General features: G+C 31.0%; 1 protein-coding gene across 2 annotated transcripts in view; it reads right to left on the bottom strand.

The window, feature by feature from the left end:
• Nucleotides 1-275: 275 nt before the first annotated feature.
• The window catches only part of LOC130445064 (protein jim lovell-like), a 322,057-nt gene continuing 305,269 nt past the window's right edge, over nt 276-17,063 (bottom strand). For both annotated transcript variants that reach the window (XM_056780555.1, XM_056780556.1), the window contains one exon: nt 276-16,653. In XM_056780555.1, coding sequence (XP_056636533.1) covers nt 16,220-16,653 — 434 coding nt within the window. In that variant the 3' untranslated portion in view covers nt 276-16,219. The remainder of the gene's footprint in view (nt 16,654-17,063) is intronic.

Genomic DNA, 17,063 nt, shown 5'->3' with positions numbered 1-17,063 from the left:
GAACATATTAAGACGTAGTATTTGGACCAGCACGAGAAACGACAAATCGAATCGCGAAGTAGTGAATAGTGAAATTTGAATATGAAATAGGTATTGTTCAGTCTCAATAAATAAGAGATGAGAAAATATACCTTGTGCTCAAATTTATTCCACTTACTAAGATAAACTATGAGCACAAAATATGGAAAAAAAATTTCAACTTACAAAGACTATTCCAAATTTGAACGTACGAAGAAAAGTATAGTACAATGGTATACTCACTGCTTACCATATTATTTTATTTTTGATAACATGTTGTTTCAAATTACGAAATAAACAATTATTATTCTAGTGATGTGTCCTTATTTTTGTAAATTGAATTTTTATTGAATAAATTGTTTGAAACTGCAAGTTTTGAACTCATTTATACCCTGCATAGATTTCGAAATCTATGAAAATGTGCTTATTTGCTATAGATCGTACAGATACTATTTAAAAGCATATTTGAACAAGTTTGAATATATTTAATGTATGGAAAACTATTTAGTGTACTCTATATTTTAATCAGCGTGATTATTCATTATATCATATAATCAAATCAAACCTGAAAATGTTATGAGTAATAATTTTTAGTATTCTTTATTTTGAAATTAAAGAAGATATTTCCAATTACGTTTATTATTTAAGTTGATCACTCTGTGTATTTTCAATATCCAAATTCAATTTTTATTGACGCATCAAGTCTCCTTGAGATCCACCCTGTACTTTAACTTTTATTAACCGGATGCGAATAATGTTATTTGCTCTTAATGGATAAGTAAATTCTCAAAAGCACAAAAATATAAGATGTTAAGAATTAAGTTTGTTGGGTATATTGTTGAGATGATACCCAATCTTCCAATCTATTGAAAATCTATGTTTTTGGGCACTCTATATATATTGTTTGTACAATTTCTGGCGGTTAGGTTAGGTTAGGATAAAATATCAATTTTGATTTGAAGCTTTTTGTTGTGTTTTCAAAATATAATGAAAATAAGGGTTGTCCGGTTGCAGAATTAAGATTTGATTTTCGATTTTCTCCATAAACATTAACGGGAACGGGGCAGAAGATTCTGTCCACGTTACAATATTCGACGGTTACGTAACGCCCCATGGATGCTAAGGTTCCTAGTAACAAGTTCAGTAGAAACAAACCCACGACCAGAACCCAGCAAGGCGTCGAGAACAAATGAAAACATTCGGCAAGTTTGTGCGATAATCCGCGTCAGTCCGTTCGCTACCTTGGAGCTTCTAAAAACTATAGTGCACGAAATATTGAAGAAGGATCTTAAATTTATTCCATGTAAAATTCAAATTGTGCAAACGCTTGACAATGTGGGAGCGATTTCGCACAGTGAACACTATCTTTTGGAATAATTAAGCCCATTTTCATTTGAATCGAAGTATAAATAAGTCGTTATTGGTCCCCCCCGCTTAAAACATCAACAGCCACTCCACAGTACCAAAACGACGGTTTGGTGTGCGTTGTCAGGCAGGGGAATAACTGGAATCAATTTTTTTGAAAATCGTCAAGGGCAAGAAATCTCCATAGATGGTGTTGCTTATAAGTAAATGGTTGACGATTATTTATTTCCAACATTGGGAGAAAATTCTGCCTTCACTTCAAAGATGGTGCCACGCCTCACGCCCTAGCAAATTGATTTGCCTTTTCTGTGATATCCCTTGGCCATCCAAGTCCCCCGATTTAACCCCCATGGACTTTTTTCTGTTAGGTTAGGTTAGGTTAGGTATCTCAAAAGTAAAGTGTACGAAACAAGCCCGGCGACAATCTCTGAACTGAAAGAAAATATCGTTCGCGAAGTCAATGACATCTCGTAGGCCTTTTTTTTAATAGTCACTATATGAAAAGTTATTTCATCGATGGAATTGAAATTTTGTATATAATTGAGAAACATGATAGAAATTATTAGACTAAATGAACGCGTGCTTTCAAATATTCATCATTAAAACTTGATCTTGATCTTGATCAAAGCGATTCACCCAAATATCACACCTACAACTTTTTTTTATATGAATTTACATCGTTTAACAGAAAACCAGAACAGCTGATCTTTTGGAGCAGTTTGGTAAAACTTTTCTCACATTATGTAATAAATATTTTTAATTCAAAATTTTTATTGCTTGCGTTTATTTACCTTATTTTAATTCTGCAGGACTGGCAGCCAAACGAAAATGATTAGTTAGAGCAATTTTTTGATCCTGTAGTAGCTTTCATTATTTTTCCGTTTGAAAGATTATTTAATAATTGAAAATACCTCCTTATTTCTTATTAAAAATAATTAGTAAGTAAAAATATACACCGAGAAAAATCAAAATACACTTTCAGATTAGAAATATGAAATAAAAATTTTACCACAATATAATTTGAAATTATTAATAGAAAATACGATATATTGAATTAATAATGTTTATCAATAAAATGCATTGAACGCAATAATGTGTATAGATTGCATATATGATGAAACAAAGTGCATTCCATACATGTATAATATCACATAATTTTTATTTTAAGAAAAATGGAAAGTATCCAAATAGATTATTCGAGGTAAACGCACTTCAAAAAACTTATAAGCAAAGTGTTCATGCAGACGAAGTACACCTCGTATACTTAAACTTGTTTGCAGGGCGTTTCCAAACGTTTTTCTTTTGAATACTTTGTCCATTTTGAAGCGGTTATGATTGTAGAACAACTTGCAGTCAAAATAAACGCATATAGAATTATTTGTACATTGTTGACCGTATACCTATATGTTTCTCGCCTAATATTAGTTTTTTTACAATTTCCTAATGGATTTAATAATTTTTTTTGTCATACACCGAACTTAATATATATTTTTCTCACAGTTAATTCAGTAAGTTTTTTCCATACATACACATAGTCAACACATATTTTGTACAAACATTATTTTATTGAATAGTTAATGCTTCAATTTCTATGGGTAAAAATTTTTAATCTCGAACATCGAATTTGTTTTTTGCAACTATTATAAACTCGTATTGTGTTTTTGAATTTTCTCTAAAAACTTAAAATATTTTCAATCGCTGTTGTTACCATGAAATAAGTTCTAAATTTGTATAAAAAGTGGTCATTCTTGCAAAGAGCAATGAATAAGTTTTTATACGAATGAAATCATGATAATTGTGTACTGAGTGTCTCGAGAATTGTTTAATAAAGTAAGATATCTTTCCAAATAATTCAAACTGCGCTCCCAAGTAATAAAAAAATGAGGAGGGAAAATTATAAATGACGTCAATGGTATAACAGATGTTTGGAAAGTATATTGTGGAAAATTTTACAAAGGTAATTAAGAACAACTCCAAGAAGAAATAACTACCTGTTAAGAGTCTGATATACTAAAAGCGGAAGTTGAAAATGCCTTAAAACTTCTGTGAAATAAAAAATCATCAGGTACGGATCAAATAACGGCAGAGGTCTTAAAGGCTGTGGGCAAGGAGAGAATAGAAATATTTCCCAAAACCTGTAGCTTTATATGGAAAAGAGAACAGTGGTCTGAGATTGAGGAGAATCGCTGTTTATTCCAATATTCAAAAAAGGTTCGTGCAGCAGCTACAGAACGGTTTCTCTCATTTCACTAGTAAGATCTTCCTGCATATCTTCCATAACCGTCTCAAACCAATTATTTTGCCACAGCTTTCAGAGGAGCAAGCAGGTTTTGTACCAGGGATCAAATATTAAATATCAGAGAACTTATTGAAAAGGCTAGAGAAGTTAATATTCCACTGTATTTCTGTTTTGTTGATTATCAAAAAGCGTTTGATAAAGTTAACTGGAGCTATCTTTGGACCATAATGGAAGAAATGGGAACGCCAAAACACCTGGTTCAACTAGTGCGCAGCCTCTATCAGAAAAACAACGCGAAAGTCAGAGCCGACGGGGACCTTCAAAACGGCCGCAGGAGTTAGACAGGATTTCACCTACATTATTTAACGTTTATAGCGAATACGTCATGAGAGAGGTTCTAGATGAGTGGCAAGACGGAAGATCAATTGGAGGAAGGAGGAACCTGCACTACGCCAATGGCAAACTGATCATAGCGTCAACCATACCAGCAATAACAGAAATTATGACTAGACTGTCTGTTACCAGCGAAAAATATGGCTTAAAAATAAATAAATCCAAAACGAAAATAATGATAGTTGATAGACAAGACAACAATTCACCACAAACATCAGAAATTGCAGCTACGAAGTAGTAAACAATTTCAACTATCTTGGTTCCTTAATAACCAACACTCTGGGAAAGGCAAGATCAGCGACTACCAAGTTAAATAAAAAATAGAAAGACAAAACTATTACGAAAACAACGAAGCTCCGTCTAGTTGAAACGTTGACTTTAAACAACGCAGATAAAAACCTCTTACGAGTATCATGGACAGGACACCGTACCAACATATCCGTATTACAAGAAATTGGTCAACGTACAAGGCTGCTAACCAGAATAAACTGCATGTAGCTGCAGTACGTGGGAGATATAGCAAGAAGATCAGGAACAATGAAACGATTGATCATAGAAGGGAAAGTAGAAGGCAAGAGGTAGATCTCCAACTAGACTGGGTAGACCAAACAAAATCCTTATTAAATAAGTAACTGTATCATGCCGAAAAGATCATACAGGATCTGCAAGCATGGAAACAACTACCGAATAAAATAAAAATTGTGTCACTTTATCCTTTGGAGGATAATGGAAAGAGGAAAGACTGAGTGTAACCATAACTCTTTTATATTCATTGAAATGGGATTTAATAGTCCCATTAATTATTCTAAAAAAACAGCATTGAAGATTTAGTATAAGAAAAGTGACATTTAGAACATAATTTTTTTAAATGTGAAGGAACGTTTACTAGATAGATTACTCGATAGAGTCGCCTTTCACTTTCCAGTTAAAGCGAGCGAGTTAAAAGATCTATATATTACCTATAAATTCACAATTCAACATTTTATATATGCGTATGAATAGTCATCGAAACTATGGAAAAGTGACATGCTGCCATTGCAGATATTCAAACCAGCAGTGATAACCTCGTTCTGAAAGGAATATGTCGAATCTCCTTAGTTTTTTATTGCTATTTTGTGGAAAATATTATGGTTGTTGATTATATGGCTTTTTGACGACGATAAGAAATAAAAGACAATTAAATAGAACCTGCAAATATCGAATTGGTTACTGTTGGATATGAATACTTTGATGAAGTAGTTGTGCATCTACTAATCCATTACAATATGGCATAGATTGATCAGATTACATCAGAGCTAATGTTTTGATCTCGTTTTCATATTTCATGATGTAATGAGTCGTTAATTATCTTTGTTGGATTGAAAATATGGTATTTTCTTGTACATAATACATCAGTTATAAATTCGTTTCATTTCACATTTCATGTATTATCAATTTTTTCTCAAATTTTGCCCCCCTTTTCTATTCAATTTTGGGATACAATAATTCTATTTTCAGTGAGTGAAAAAATTATCATTTAATGTGATTGATTGCAGCGCTTTTATAATATTTGTCATTATTCACGTGATATGGCGAAGGAAATTTAATTCAATACGCTTATTTTAGATGAGGTTTATAGATAGTAATTGTAAATTGGAGCATTAACTATTTGTTTTTCTAAAAAGGCTGATTAGTCCGGTAATCCGCTTCTTCTCGAATCATTTTGCCAAATATTCAATAAACACAACTGAAAACTGTTTTAATGCCGGGAAAAAATACTTCTATATATATATATTCAGAAAACAACGCAAATTTCAGTCTGTTCCAACTGTAAAGTTATTAGTCATAATATATTTAAATCTGTAAATGGTAATATTATAAAAAGTTCATATCTGTAACCATATTGTTATTGTAATTATTATAAAAATACTGAAAAGCCGGGATCTTACGAGATCAAAAATATATCTGTCGAACAAATTACTGTAGCTATATATAATCTGTATACTGTACAAACTGTTCATAAAAAATCACAAGTATCGCAGTTGAAAGTAAGTCATATTTATCAAGTACAGTAGAATATCAGCCTCAAAACAATCTTACGTATATGTCAAATTGCTGAAAAGTGGAAAAATCCGAATGACATTAACACTGTAAAACATTCAAAATAATTTGCTTTATTTAGTACAAAGAAGTTCTTCCAAGAAGGCCGGTCCTGAATTTGGTTGATAATACCACGTTTAATTCGGTCTTGTTTAATTTTTGAAAGCTTTTATTAAAATTGAAAACAAATCATCTTATGTCTATCTTAACCTAATTGCAGTGACCATCCAGTGATCACGGATAATCACAGTGTGTATTAGATCCACAAGTATTTTACCTTTTTAGATCTGGTTTCATTGCGAGGGATTTCCGACGGGTTTTTTCGGAACCTGTCCTAATTGACGGAAATTAACCAGGGACAGAGTCGGCCTTAGAAAATTCTCCAACATACTAGCCACCCATAAATAATGGAGCCAAAATTCACGACTACATTGTAGATGTTGGATCCATAGTTTTAACAGAATTTGTATCTACCTCTCCTCCAAAACAACAGTTGATTACCTAATCCCACACGATAAATCAATAAAAATAAATAAAATCGATACCGAATGTATATTTGTTATATCAAACGTATGCCCAACAATACCCAATTCACAAATCGAAGAAAAAATCTAAAATATGGGAATAAAAACAGTATCAAAAATGACATTCCTATATGTAGGAATGCCTAAAGCAGATTATAGCCACGTATTAAGCTTTCGGAGACAAATTTTTATCTCTTCCATTGAAAATTTATTCCAAATACATAGGTCATGAATAATCCACCTTTTTGAAACAAAGAGACACACATACCACTACAGAAGAAATGATTCTGACAGAATGAAAAATTGCTACAGAAGAAACAGAGAACATAATAGAAGCCACACCATAGACGACAACAGAGAATATTCAGCTTCAATCATCAAAAATATCCCAAAAGTTCCTACCACACCTCAAACACCCACAACAACGACCTCGTCAAATGTCGTCAAGTTTTGCAAGCCCACATTAAGACAGAATACACTAAATTCAAGCACCAACACTCCTATCACTACAAAAAGAAAAATTTCAACATCACCTGAATATTTTGATAGCCCCCCCATCACTTTCGCTCAACCTACTAAACTCAAATCAAAAAGAAACCAAAAAAATATAAGGAAACTAGTGAAGATCTGACCACCTTACTAAAGACAATTAAATATCAGATTGAAAACCGAAGCCCACCTTTTGTTTTAAATTTCAATGAGATTTTTTATAAAACACTATTAATGCTGCATACCCTGAAATAATCGCACCAGATTATTCAAACGAATTACTCGAAATTCTCAATTTTATCTATAAAAACATACAAAATAAAACCTTAAAAAATAATATCACAAGACTTAAGAAAAAATTATTTACTATCAACATTTCAACTACAGATTATTGATCAAAGGAATTTAAACGACTTTTGGTGCCATCACGAACAAATAAAACTACTCCTAAATGAATTATTCTCCCTAATACTTTACCTTCAAAAAACCCATCTAAAAAATAATACAAACGTTTACCTAAAAGATTATACGACTTACTAAAAAAATAGAGACACAGCTTTTAAATGGCAATCAATCTGGAAAGAAGCCGAAACAAAACTAAAACAAATAATACCCGAAATTAAAACCAAACTGCCATTACTCAAAAAAGAAGAAAACAAGTAATCTTTAATCGTCTAAAAATTGGACACACGTACTGAGCCGGATTAAGCTAGGGGCTTGAGGGGCTATAGCACCGGGCTCCGGATCCAAAAGGGCCCCACCATTTGGAAAACAATCTGTATTGTGTTGATACCAGAAATCTAACGTATTGATATTATTCTTTCGGGTTTCCGAATTCCTTAAGGGGTCCGCATCATTATTTCAGCTCCGGGCCTTATAAATTTTAATCCGGCCCTGCACACGCGCATAACACATCAATATCTTCCAACAAAAGAAACGGCGACTTTATGTCAAACATGCCTAACCATTGATTGGTCTTCTCAGTCTAAATTCTCATATTATTTTTTTCTGTCGTTGTCTTCATCGCGCTGTAAATCATCTTCATTAACTGCCACTAGTACTCCATCATCCGCATCTCATAACATTCTCAAAAATTAATCTCCCATTCTGGAAGCTACGTTGACCATGTTGACGCTTTGTATGATTTTGAGTTATACCAATTGAGTTATGACTAAAGCTGTCTTCCTGTCATATCCCGATCCATAATATGTAGTTCTTTGGAGAGACCTATTTTGGTTTTGATTAACGTTCAATGTCCTTTATTCAATTCTATAAAAATATTTGAAAATTTATGATTTGTATTATTTTTTTTTCTATAATATTTGTCAGGTCCTTAAACGTACTCTATCAAAAGCTTTTGTTTGGTCAATAAAACATGGGCTCACTGAAATCTATTTTTCTAGGTACTAATTAAGTATTATGAATGTCTTGAGACGATAGTTTAAATTTATTTTCTATAACTTTTTGTATAGGATAAGTCAGAAATAGAAAATTTCTCAATGCTAGAAAAACAAATCAAATAATTTTTGAATTTAGCTTTATTTAATTAAACGTATTTATGTAGATTCACGGTATATTTATATCAAAATATTTATGTTAAACGAAATTAGAAAACTTTCACTATACAAAGAAGTTTTTCCTTCTTTTCAACAAGACGTTTGACATTTTGAGATTCTAAGGAAAGGTAGAGAATTTTCTACTGCATCGAGATAATATGGAGGAGTGAACAAAAAACCTTTGTATAATATAGAATATTGAGTATATATTTGGTAAAAAATCTGTATATCTGAGGAACTGTGTAAAGTGGTATTAGTAAAAGAAAAATGTTGTAGATTAAAAAATATCTATGTTGGAACGTTGGCAATATGATATATCAGTCTTATAATACGACAAATTCCGAGAGAAGATATCATTATATTTTAAAATGAAGTTATATGTACATTTCGTCTCGGAATTTGAAAATCTCTTTCGATTAATACCGGAAAATTAAAGGTGTTAAAATATCCCAGAAGTATTTGCCAATTTCCCTTAATAATATTAATATACCATACACATACAAAAAAGTTGACAGTGTTTATTCTTATTTTAAACTCATTCAATCAAAAATATTCATTCCTCTTAATATGTAAAATATTAGATTCAAATATTTCAAATTAAGTAAAACGAACTAACCGAAACCCACCACAAGATCTACTGTCAGTAAATTAGTAAAAAAGTTTAACGAAACTGGTTCAGTGAAAGATTTATCCAAACTAGGGCGTAGAAAAACTGCATCAACTGAAAACAAATCAATAGATGTTTGTGTCCTGTTAGACGATCTACACTTGAGTGACAAATATCCAGGGATATTTTGCTAACATCGGTAATGAAAATTTTACATGATCCATCCATACAAAGTAACGCTGGTTCAAGACTTGTCAGATGACGATTTGGATAGAAGTGAAGAGTTTGTAGACCTTATTAAGGGAAAATGTTACAATCAAAACTATCCAAAATTTTTTGTAATGTTATGTTTTACGATGTGGCCACTTTTTGTATCAATGGAAACGTAAATCAGCATAATTGCAGATACTGATTACGTAACAATCCTTGTTGGATGTGTGAATCTCACACCCAATATCCCGAAAAACTGACGGGGTGTTTGGTAAAGCAATACCTAGAAGATGAATTAGAAGGCGTGGTTTTATCGAATGGCCCCCGCGATCAACCGACATGAATCCTTTAGACAATTTCCTGTGGGGTCGCTTGAGAAACATCATTTATAAAAGAAAACTTATATGTCCTGTTAAAAGACGATCCACATTTGAGTACTATCCAGAAAATTTGATATTTCGCACACATCCTTTAAGAAAATTTTACGTGTTAATAAATTCCATCCATATAAAGTAAAGTTGGTTCAAAAGTTGTCAGATAACGATTTTAATAGACCTGAAGAGTTTGCAGACCTAATGATGGAAAAATGTTACGAGATGTGTATTAGCACCTGAATTTTTATAGGATATTTAAATTAAACGAGTTTATTCAATTGTAGCCATCTAAATATCATATAAAAAATCGTACAAGCCGTTTCCGAGATAATTGAGGTGTTCCATAGATAAAACTCATTCTGTATATGGAATTAGTTTCATTTTCATAAATTATGTTATAATAAGAACATTGTGGGAGTACGAAATTAATGGACTACAACAGATAGTTGATTTGAAACTACAATTTAAGAGAAAATATGTAAGTTCGAAAACCAACCAAAGTTAGGTGAAAATATTCAGGGTAACAAGTATGTATCAAAAGAGTTTTTGACTGTGCACTTATAGAAGATAATTATAAAAACAAAGGATACCAAGTCAAATGACGACAATAATAAAAAATGATCGGTAATCGGTAGAAATGATGACATAACAATTTCAATTTGATAAAGGAGTAAAATAAATAGATAAAATGTCCACAAAAGGTACCATAATAACAAAATAGACAGAACTAACAAGACGATATAGAGATCTCAGATATGTTAATAAAATTTATAATTCAAGCTTAAAAATGTTTGCATCCATAAATAAATGTTGACGAAGAAAATTCAATATAAAACAAACCGAATACTATGCAGTAGCAACTTTTTAGTATTCAGGTTCATTCTTAGGAGGAGATAACGACAGGATGTTTGAAATTGCTCAAAGGATTCCATAAGGACATCTGAAAACGATACCAGCAATTATTTGTGTTTATACTATTTTTTATTATTTTATTTGTGTATTAATTGTGTTTTGTTTTGTAGTTATTTATCTATGAAATTATTAGTACAAACACAAATACAAAAATATACACAGCGATCTTTGAATGAATGAAAATGAAAATAAAAAGACACATTGAAAACATATACAGTATGTTTCTGAGGAAACCGGCCATAGGATTTCCCATGTTACCATTTAACTCCTTGTTAACTTCGGGTCGCCGACTTTCTCGCTCTGAGGGGCTGTCAACCTCCGACCTTTTCAGGTCAGTCTTTCTACCTGAATTTTATTGTTGTTACATCAAATAACATTTTTTTTGTTTATAATTTCTTATCTTTCTAATGCTATTTTATTAAACGCTATGAAATTACATTTATTTTGGTTTTTGAATAAAAAAAAATTCGAACAACTTTAACAAATTACAGGTCTGATTAATAGCTTGAAACTGTTTTTTTTATGTAGTTTAAAAATCGTTCTCGGGCACCTAGCGTTCTAAAAAAAATGTGAAACACCTTCTGGTCCTCTTAACCAAAAATTATGTTTGAAATGGTTTAAAAGCTTTGATTTGAAAAGTACTATTTATTTTAATGTTCTTCATTTAGTGTTTAATAAATATTTTGTCATAAAATGCTATTTTGATAAAGTTGTTCGAATTTTTTTTATTCAAAAACCAAAATAAATGTAATTTCATAGCTTTTATAAAAATAGCAAGAATATAAAAAATGAACAAAAATATTGTTATTTAGCATATCAACAATAAAATCGAGGTAGAAAGACTGACCCGAAAAGGTCGGCGGTCAACCGCCCCCCCGGAGCGAGAAGGTCGACCGCGGAGCGAGAAGGTCGACCGCGCAGGTAGACGACTCGAAGATAACATGGAGCTTACATGGTAACATGGGAAATCCCAAGGTTACTAGAATAATAGAAGGTTTGTAACAATAACAAGATGCGCAGTAGACAAGTGACAGCTCAATAAATTCGTCAGTTAGAAATATATTCGTTTGTATATCCAGATCAGCAAGAGATAACACACATCCTCATAACTCGAACATAATGTTAGTGAGGTTCTGTTTGACATAAAACTATAAACAAAATTGTAAACATAATGACGTAGCTGGTGTTCTAGCAGCTTATCGTTTGTTTACAAAAGCATGAGCATGTCACAAACCTTCTATTATTCTAGTAACCTTGGGAAATCCTATGGTTTGTTTTCTCAGAAACATACGGTATAGTGGAACACCATTATAGACAAATTAACTAGAAGTGTGTAAAAAATTTAGTGGGAGGTAGTTGTAGATACAGAAATTTAAAGTTTCTGATATTATTCAATCGAAAAGCAAGTAAAAGTCACAAAGATAGTAATTGGATATTGGAATGGTAGAAGAAAACAATGTGTTTTTTATTAAAATGTGACAATATGAGCTTCTCATAATTAATATACATTTATGTATGTCGATAGATTCAGTTCAATACTTATTTTTGCAGCTTTAGAATGGCTTATTCAAAATTTTCCACATAACCTCATATTGTACAATTATTATGTGTATAAGAGAAGAAGGTTCTAGATCCACGGGAGACTCGACAGGGGTCTAATTAAATTTCCAACGTAACATCTAATCTTGAGATTGTTTGTCGTTTAGTGGGTAGAAATTTGTAATGAAACCAGAGAAATTTTGAAAATAGACTACTAAGAAAAGAGTTTGATAGTTTCTGGTTTAAGCAAATGGAGAGGCAGTAACAGAAATGTTGATGAGAAACATAATTGTTGAGTAACTGCGAAACTTAAACTGAAAAAAATTGCATAAGGTTAATAGGGTGAAATTTTTGGGATATTTATACAACAAAAAAATTATTACTTCATCTCAATTTCACACGTTGTTTTAATAATGAAAACATATTTATGTAGAAATTAGTTTATTAATAGATAATGTGGAAGGACTCTATTGACATAATCCTTAATTTGTAAATATATAGAATCTTATTTATCATGTGGATAGAATGAAAATATCAAATTGGCTGTCAGTATTTTGTACTGCTGGTTTGTAATAACTGTCAATTATAAGACTGGATATTTTATATTATTTGGGATATTAGCAAATAACTCTGTGAATAAATTTTCAAACACCCATCTGAAAATCAGGAAGCACGACAGCTTATTCTAATCAATAAACATCAACCAACAATACCACAAATTGATCTTTGTGGTTCACAAAAAAAAACATAATCAAGTCAATAACAGAACGGTCCCTCTTATGAAGACCCATTTTATCGCCATATCCTTTTTACAAATTTCTACTCAATATATATTTTCTAATATTGCCCTCATTATTTTATAACTTTGATAAATTGAGCCAGTTTAGTATGGAAGAGAAAATATATGCAAAACTGTTGAAGGTTCGTTTCATTTCTTTTTGTCATCAAAATCATGAGAAATATTTCATTTGACATCATTAGTGATTTTGTAAAAGAGCGAAATTATATTTAAGCAGATATATAACTAATTTTTAACATAAAGAATAAAATTTCAAAACTGTTTGTACAATTTGATTATTATTATTTTATAAGGCTAAAAAGACATTGAAATTGAGTTTTATTTGAACAAGATTTTTTGAAATTGTTGAAAATATTGTGCAGAACTATTAAAGCACATATATAGAGACTGAACTGTTAAAAAAATCGACCACATTTTTATATTAATATTGAAATATTTCGAAAATTTCAATTTCCCATTTGATTGAAATGGGAATTTTTTTTCTCTTTAACAAGTCATCGGACTAATTAAGTTAGAACATATTTTTATCGAGAATTGAACGTTTTACAAAAAAAAAGATTATAATTTTTTAATATACTTACTTTTTAAAAATTTATTTAACGCTAAAGATGGATTGATTTAAAATTTTTACATCTTTCTAACTTTCCGACTCAACCAACAACTTTATGAGAAAATTCGATGGGACTTTTTTTGTAGAACATTTAATTTCCTATAATTTATTTCTTGAGAAAATTTCGATAGTTATTACAGATCGTAAGTTATTTGCAAAAAACTAAAAACCTATAGCTTTTGAAAGGCTTGACCGATTTGATCGCGGTTGACGCCATTAGAAAGGGCTTGACTGAACTTAGATTTTGACTACGGTTTGAACCGATTTTGAGAAATCTTAAAAAAACTACTAAATGTGTTTTTTTTGGAATAACTTTTAAACGGCTTTACCGACCGATTCCAAAAACTAATCAGTTCTTAACATCAAAAAACCACGTCGATCGCCACCAAGCCAGTCAAAATAGGTTAAGTGAATTTTTCAAATTACACCGGAATTTCCGGTCTGATCAATTTAGGAACACCCAGGAGCTATGAGTCGTGCTCGTTGGATGGCGAAGGTGATTTATTGTCTGAAAATGTTTATTTTTAGAGTCGAGTTCAAACTCATTGTTTATGAAAAAAATAGTTTTCCAGAAGTATACTACAAATTACATGAAAGCATGGTTTTCTTCACCTTCTGATATTCTTTCTCCATATCATGATCTTACTTTTTTGCAAAAATTAATTCGATACGAAGCCGTTAACTCTAAAATATCAAAAGCTGCTACTGAAAAAATGATTAATCATCTATGGTATTTAACTGAAACGCTAGCTATAATTTCCTTGTTTGATAATGAAGTAGAAGTTGAAGTGAAAAAAATGATTATAAATGTCAACTGTCGGAAAGAATGAAAATTAAGGCAAGGAAATTTGAAGTAAAAACATCCAAGTTAAATGCAATATTAGACTTTGTGTCGATAGATTCTCCATCTAATTTCAATGATTTTGATTTGCCTTCTGAATTCATTGAGAAAGATGTAAATTCTTGTGCTAGTTTTAAAGAGTGTGTGCGATTTTTTACAGAATTAACAGTCGTAATTGATGTGGCGGAGCTTGGTGTAGTATTAATTGAACAATAAAATAAGTGTTCCACTAAAAATTAAAAGCAATTATGATACTTATTGCTAGCTCTAATTCAATTCAGAAAAAAAGTGCCTTATTGATAGGGAAATTTTTTAGTGAAACGATGTAAATTGCTTTGATTATAATAAACATTCAATTTTTAGGTTGAAAATTTATTTATTTAATATAATTAATTTTAAGCATTCAAATGACAACTTTTTGAGAAAATTTTTGGTTTTTTACAAATAACTTACGATCTGTAGAAAATATCAAAAATTTTTTGAAAGATAAATTATAGAAAATTAGATGTTCTATAAAAAAGTCCTATTAAATTTCATCACAAAGTTGAATATTGCGCCGGAAAATTAGAAAAATGTAAGAATTTTAAATCAATCCATCGTTAACATTAAATAACTTTTTGAAAAAGTAAATATATCAAAAATATTTAGAATATTTTTGTGTGGAGCGTTCAGTCTCTACAAAAATTTGTTCTGACTCAACTAGTCCGATGACTTGTTAAAGAGTTAATGAATTCTAAAGTTAGAAAAAACCTTTTAATATCAATATCAACATCTCTAAATTTTTCATGATTTTTTTTTCGTCATTTCAAACAATATTTTCAATATTAATAAGAAAAAATAGTCGATGTTTTTAAAACAGTCTAATGGAGACTATAAGACCTTTGATCTTATGTCAAGATTACCATTTGACCCAATTACTTCAGAATTTGTGATATATCAAAGACCCAAGTAGTACCACACAGCAGTGATTGGCTGGAATTGTAATTACAGAACATTACTGTCTAAATCAGTGCAATATTTGGCAAAAAATTACAGTCTCTGAGATTCCCAGAAAAAAATTTGATCTCACAAGAAAGTGTTGTAACAAAAACTGTCGGATCTATATCTGGTAATCCAATTAAAATTTGCACCTCGAAATATTCCAGGTTATGTTTAAATTCTGAAAAAAATATGTGGTACTTCACATTGTAGCCATTTACAGTTTTTTAATTGGTGGTTTTGAGCGCTAGAGGGTCGAAAGAAAAGTTTGAGACTATATATATATATATATAATAATAAAAACATATTTTATTATTTTCCATATACAGGCTTTATAATTATGTAAATATTAGATTTAAAATCATTGCAAAAAAGGTTTTGAAATATTTAGATCAAGTTCTGCTATTATTAAACTGAAAACAAGTCAAAGTAACCTCATAATAAGGACGGTTTTGATTGAAAAACTATATAAAGAGGTTTGTAGTGGAGTACTAATCTACTTTATATGATTTGAAGGTAAAATGAACAAATTGTAATGGTAGCATGGAAGTTTTTGTATTAACCCTAAATAATTCAATTTATATTAACAGGGTATATGATGAAGAAATATTCAATACCTACTGGATCAATCTATCATATAGTTTTGATTTGGACGATTAATCTTTATATATTATATTGTACTAGCTCTAGTCCTGCCCGTTTTGTTGTACTAGTTCACGCCTATCTAAGAGCGATGATGGTCGGAATATATCTTGTTGTATTTCTTCGTTCACACCTTTTGCTCTATCTTTATTATCCTCTTCCATCGATTGTTGTGCGAAGTGATCTGTTCTGTTTTTTTCACTTTGCGGCAGCAAGTGTAACATACTTACTGGTAGCGGAAACCCTGATCCGAAGTCGGGAAAGAAACTGTGAGGGAAGGGATTGAACATTGTTGGTGGAGGCAACTGTTGATCTTCCGTACTGGGCGGCCTAGTATTAGGCTGGATTTGTTCAGGTTTACTATCACTTTTACCAGGAATGCTATTGTTGGTGTTACCTCCAATATTCATGATATCCATTGAATTGTTCGGACTTCCCATGCAGTCTTTTCGTAGTTGTTCTAATTTAAGGCTTTTACCTAGAATTTTGGAAATAATTCAAATGAGAAAACAAGTTTCCAATTTAGTAAGTCATATTACTAATGGTAATTATTTTTAGCGATTTTAGGAAAAAGTAGTATTTCATAGAAATCTCTACATGCCCTAATACCCAAAATACAACTATCAAATATTATTTCGTAAGTCATATTCGAGGTCTTTGGGTCAAGAAATATGAATTTCACTTTGAAGTGATTGATTTCTGTGAAAAATAGTTTTCAAAGAATATGTTTCTAATGTTATTTTATCAAAATATTAATTTTGAACCAGACATATAGACTTCTATGTTCATCAGTTTTTCAATTGATGAAACAATTAAAATGTTATTGAAAAGTAGCTGTGGGAACCTCAAATATCAGTACTCTGAACTTTTAAAGTATGATCTCAGATC

Source organism: Diorhabda sublineata, chromosome 6 (genome assembly GCF_026230105.1).
Source record: "Diorhabda sublineata isolate icDioSubl1.1 chromosome 6, icDioSubl1.1, whole genome shotgun sequence".
NCBI lineage: Eukaryota > Metazoa > Arthropoda > Insecta > Coleoptera > Chrysomelidae > Diorhabda > Diorhabda sublineata.
Note: the sequence above shows the minus strand (reverse complement) of the source record. Positions and strands in the feature narration are given on the sequence as shown.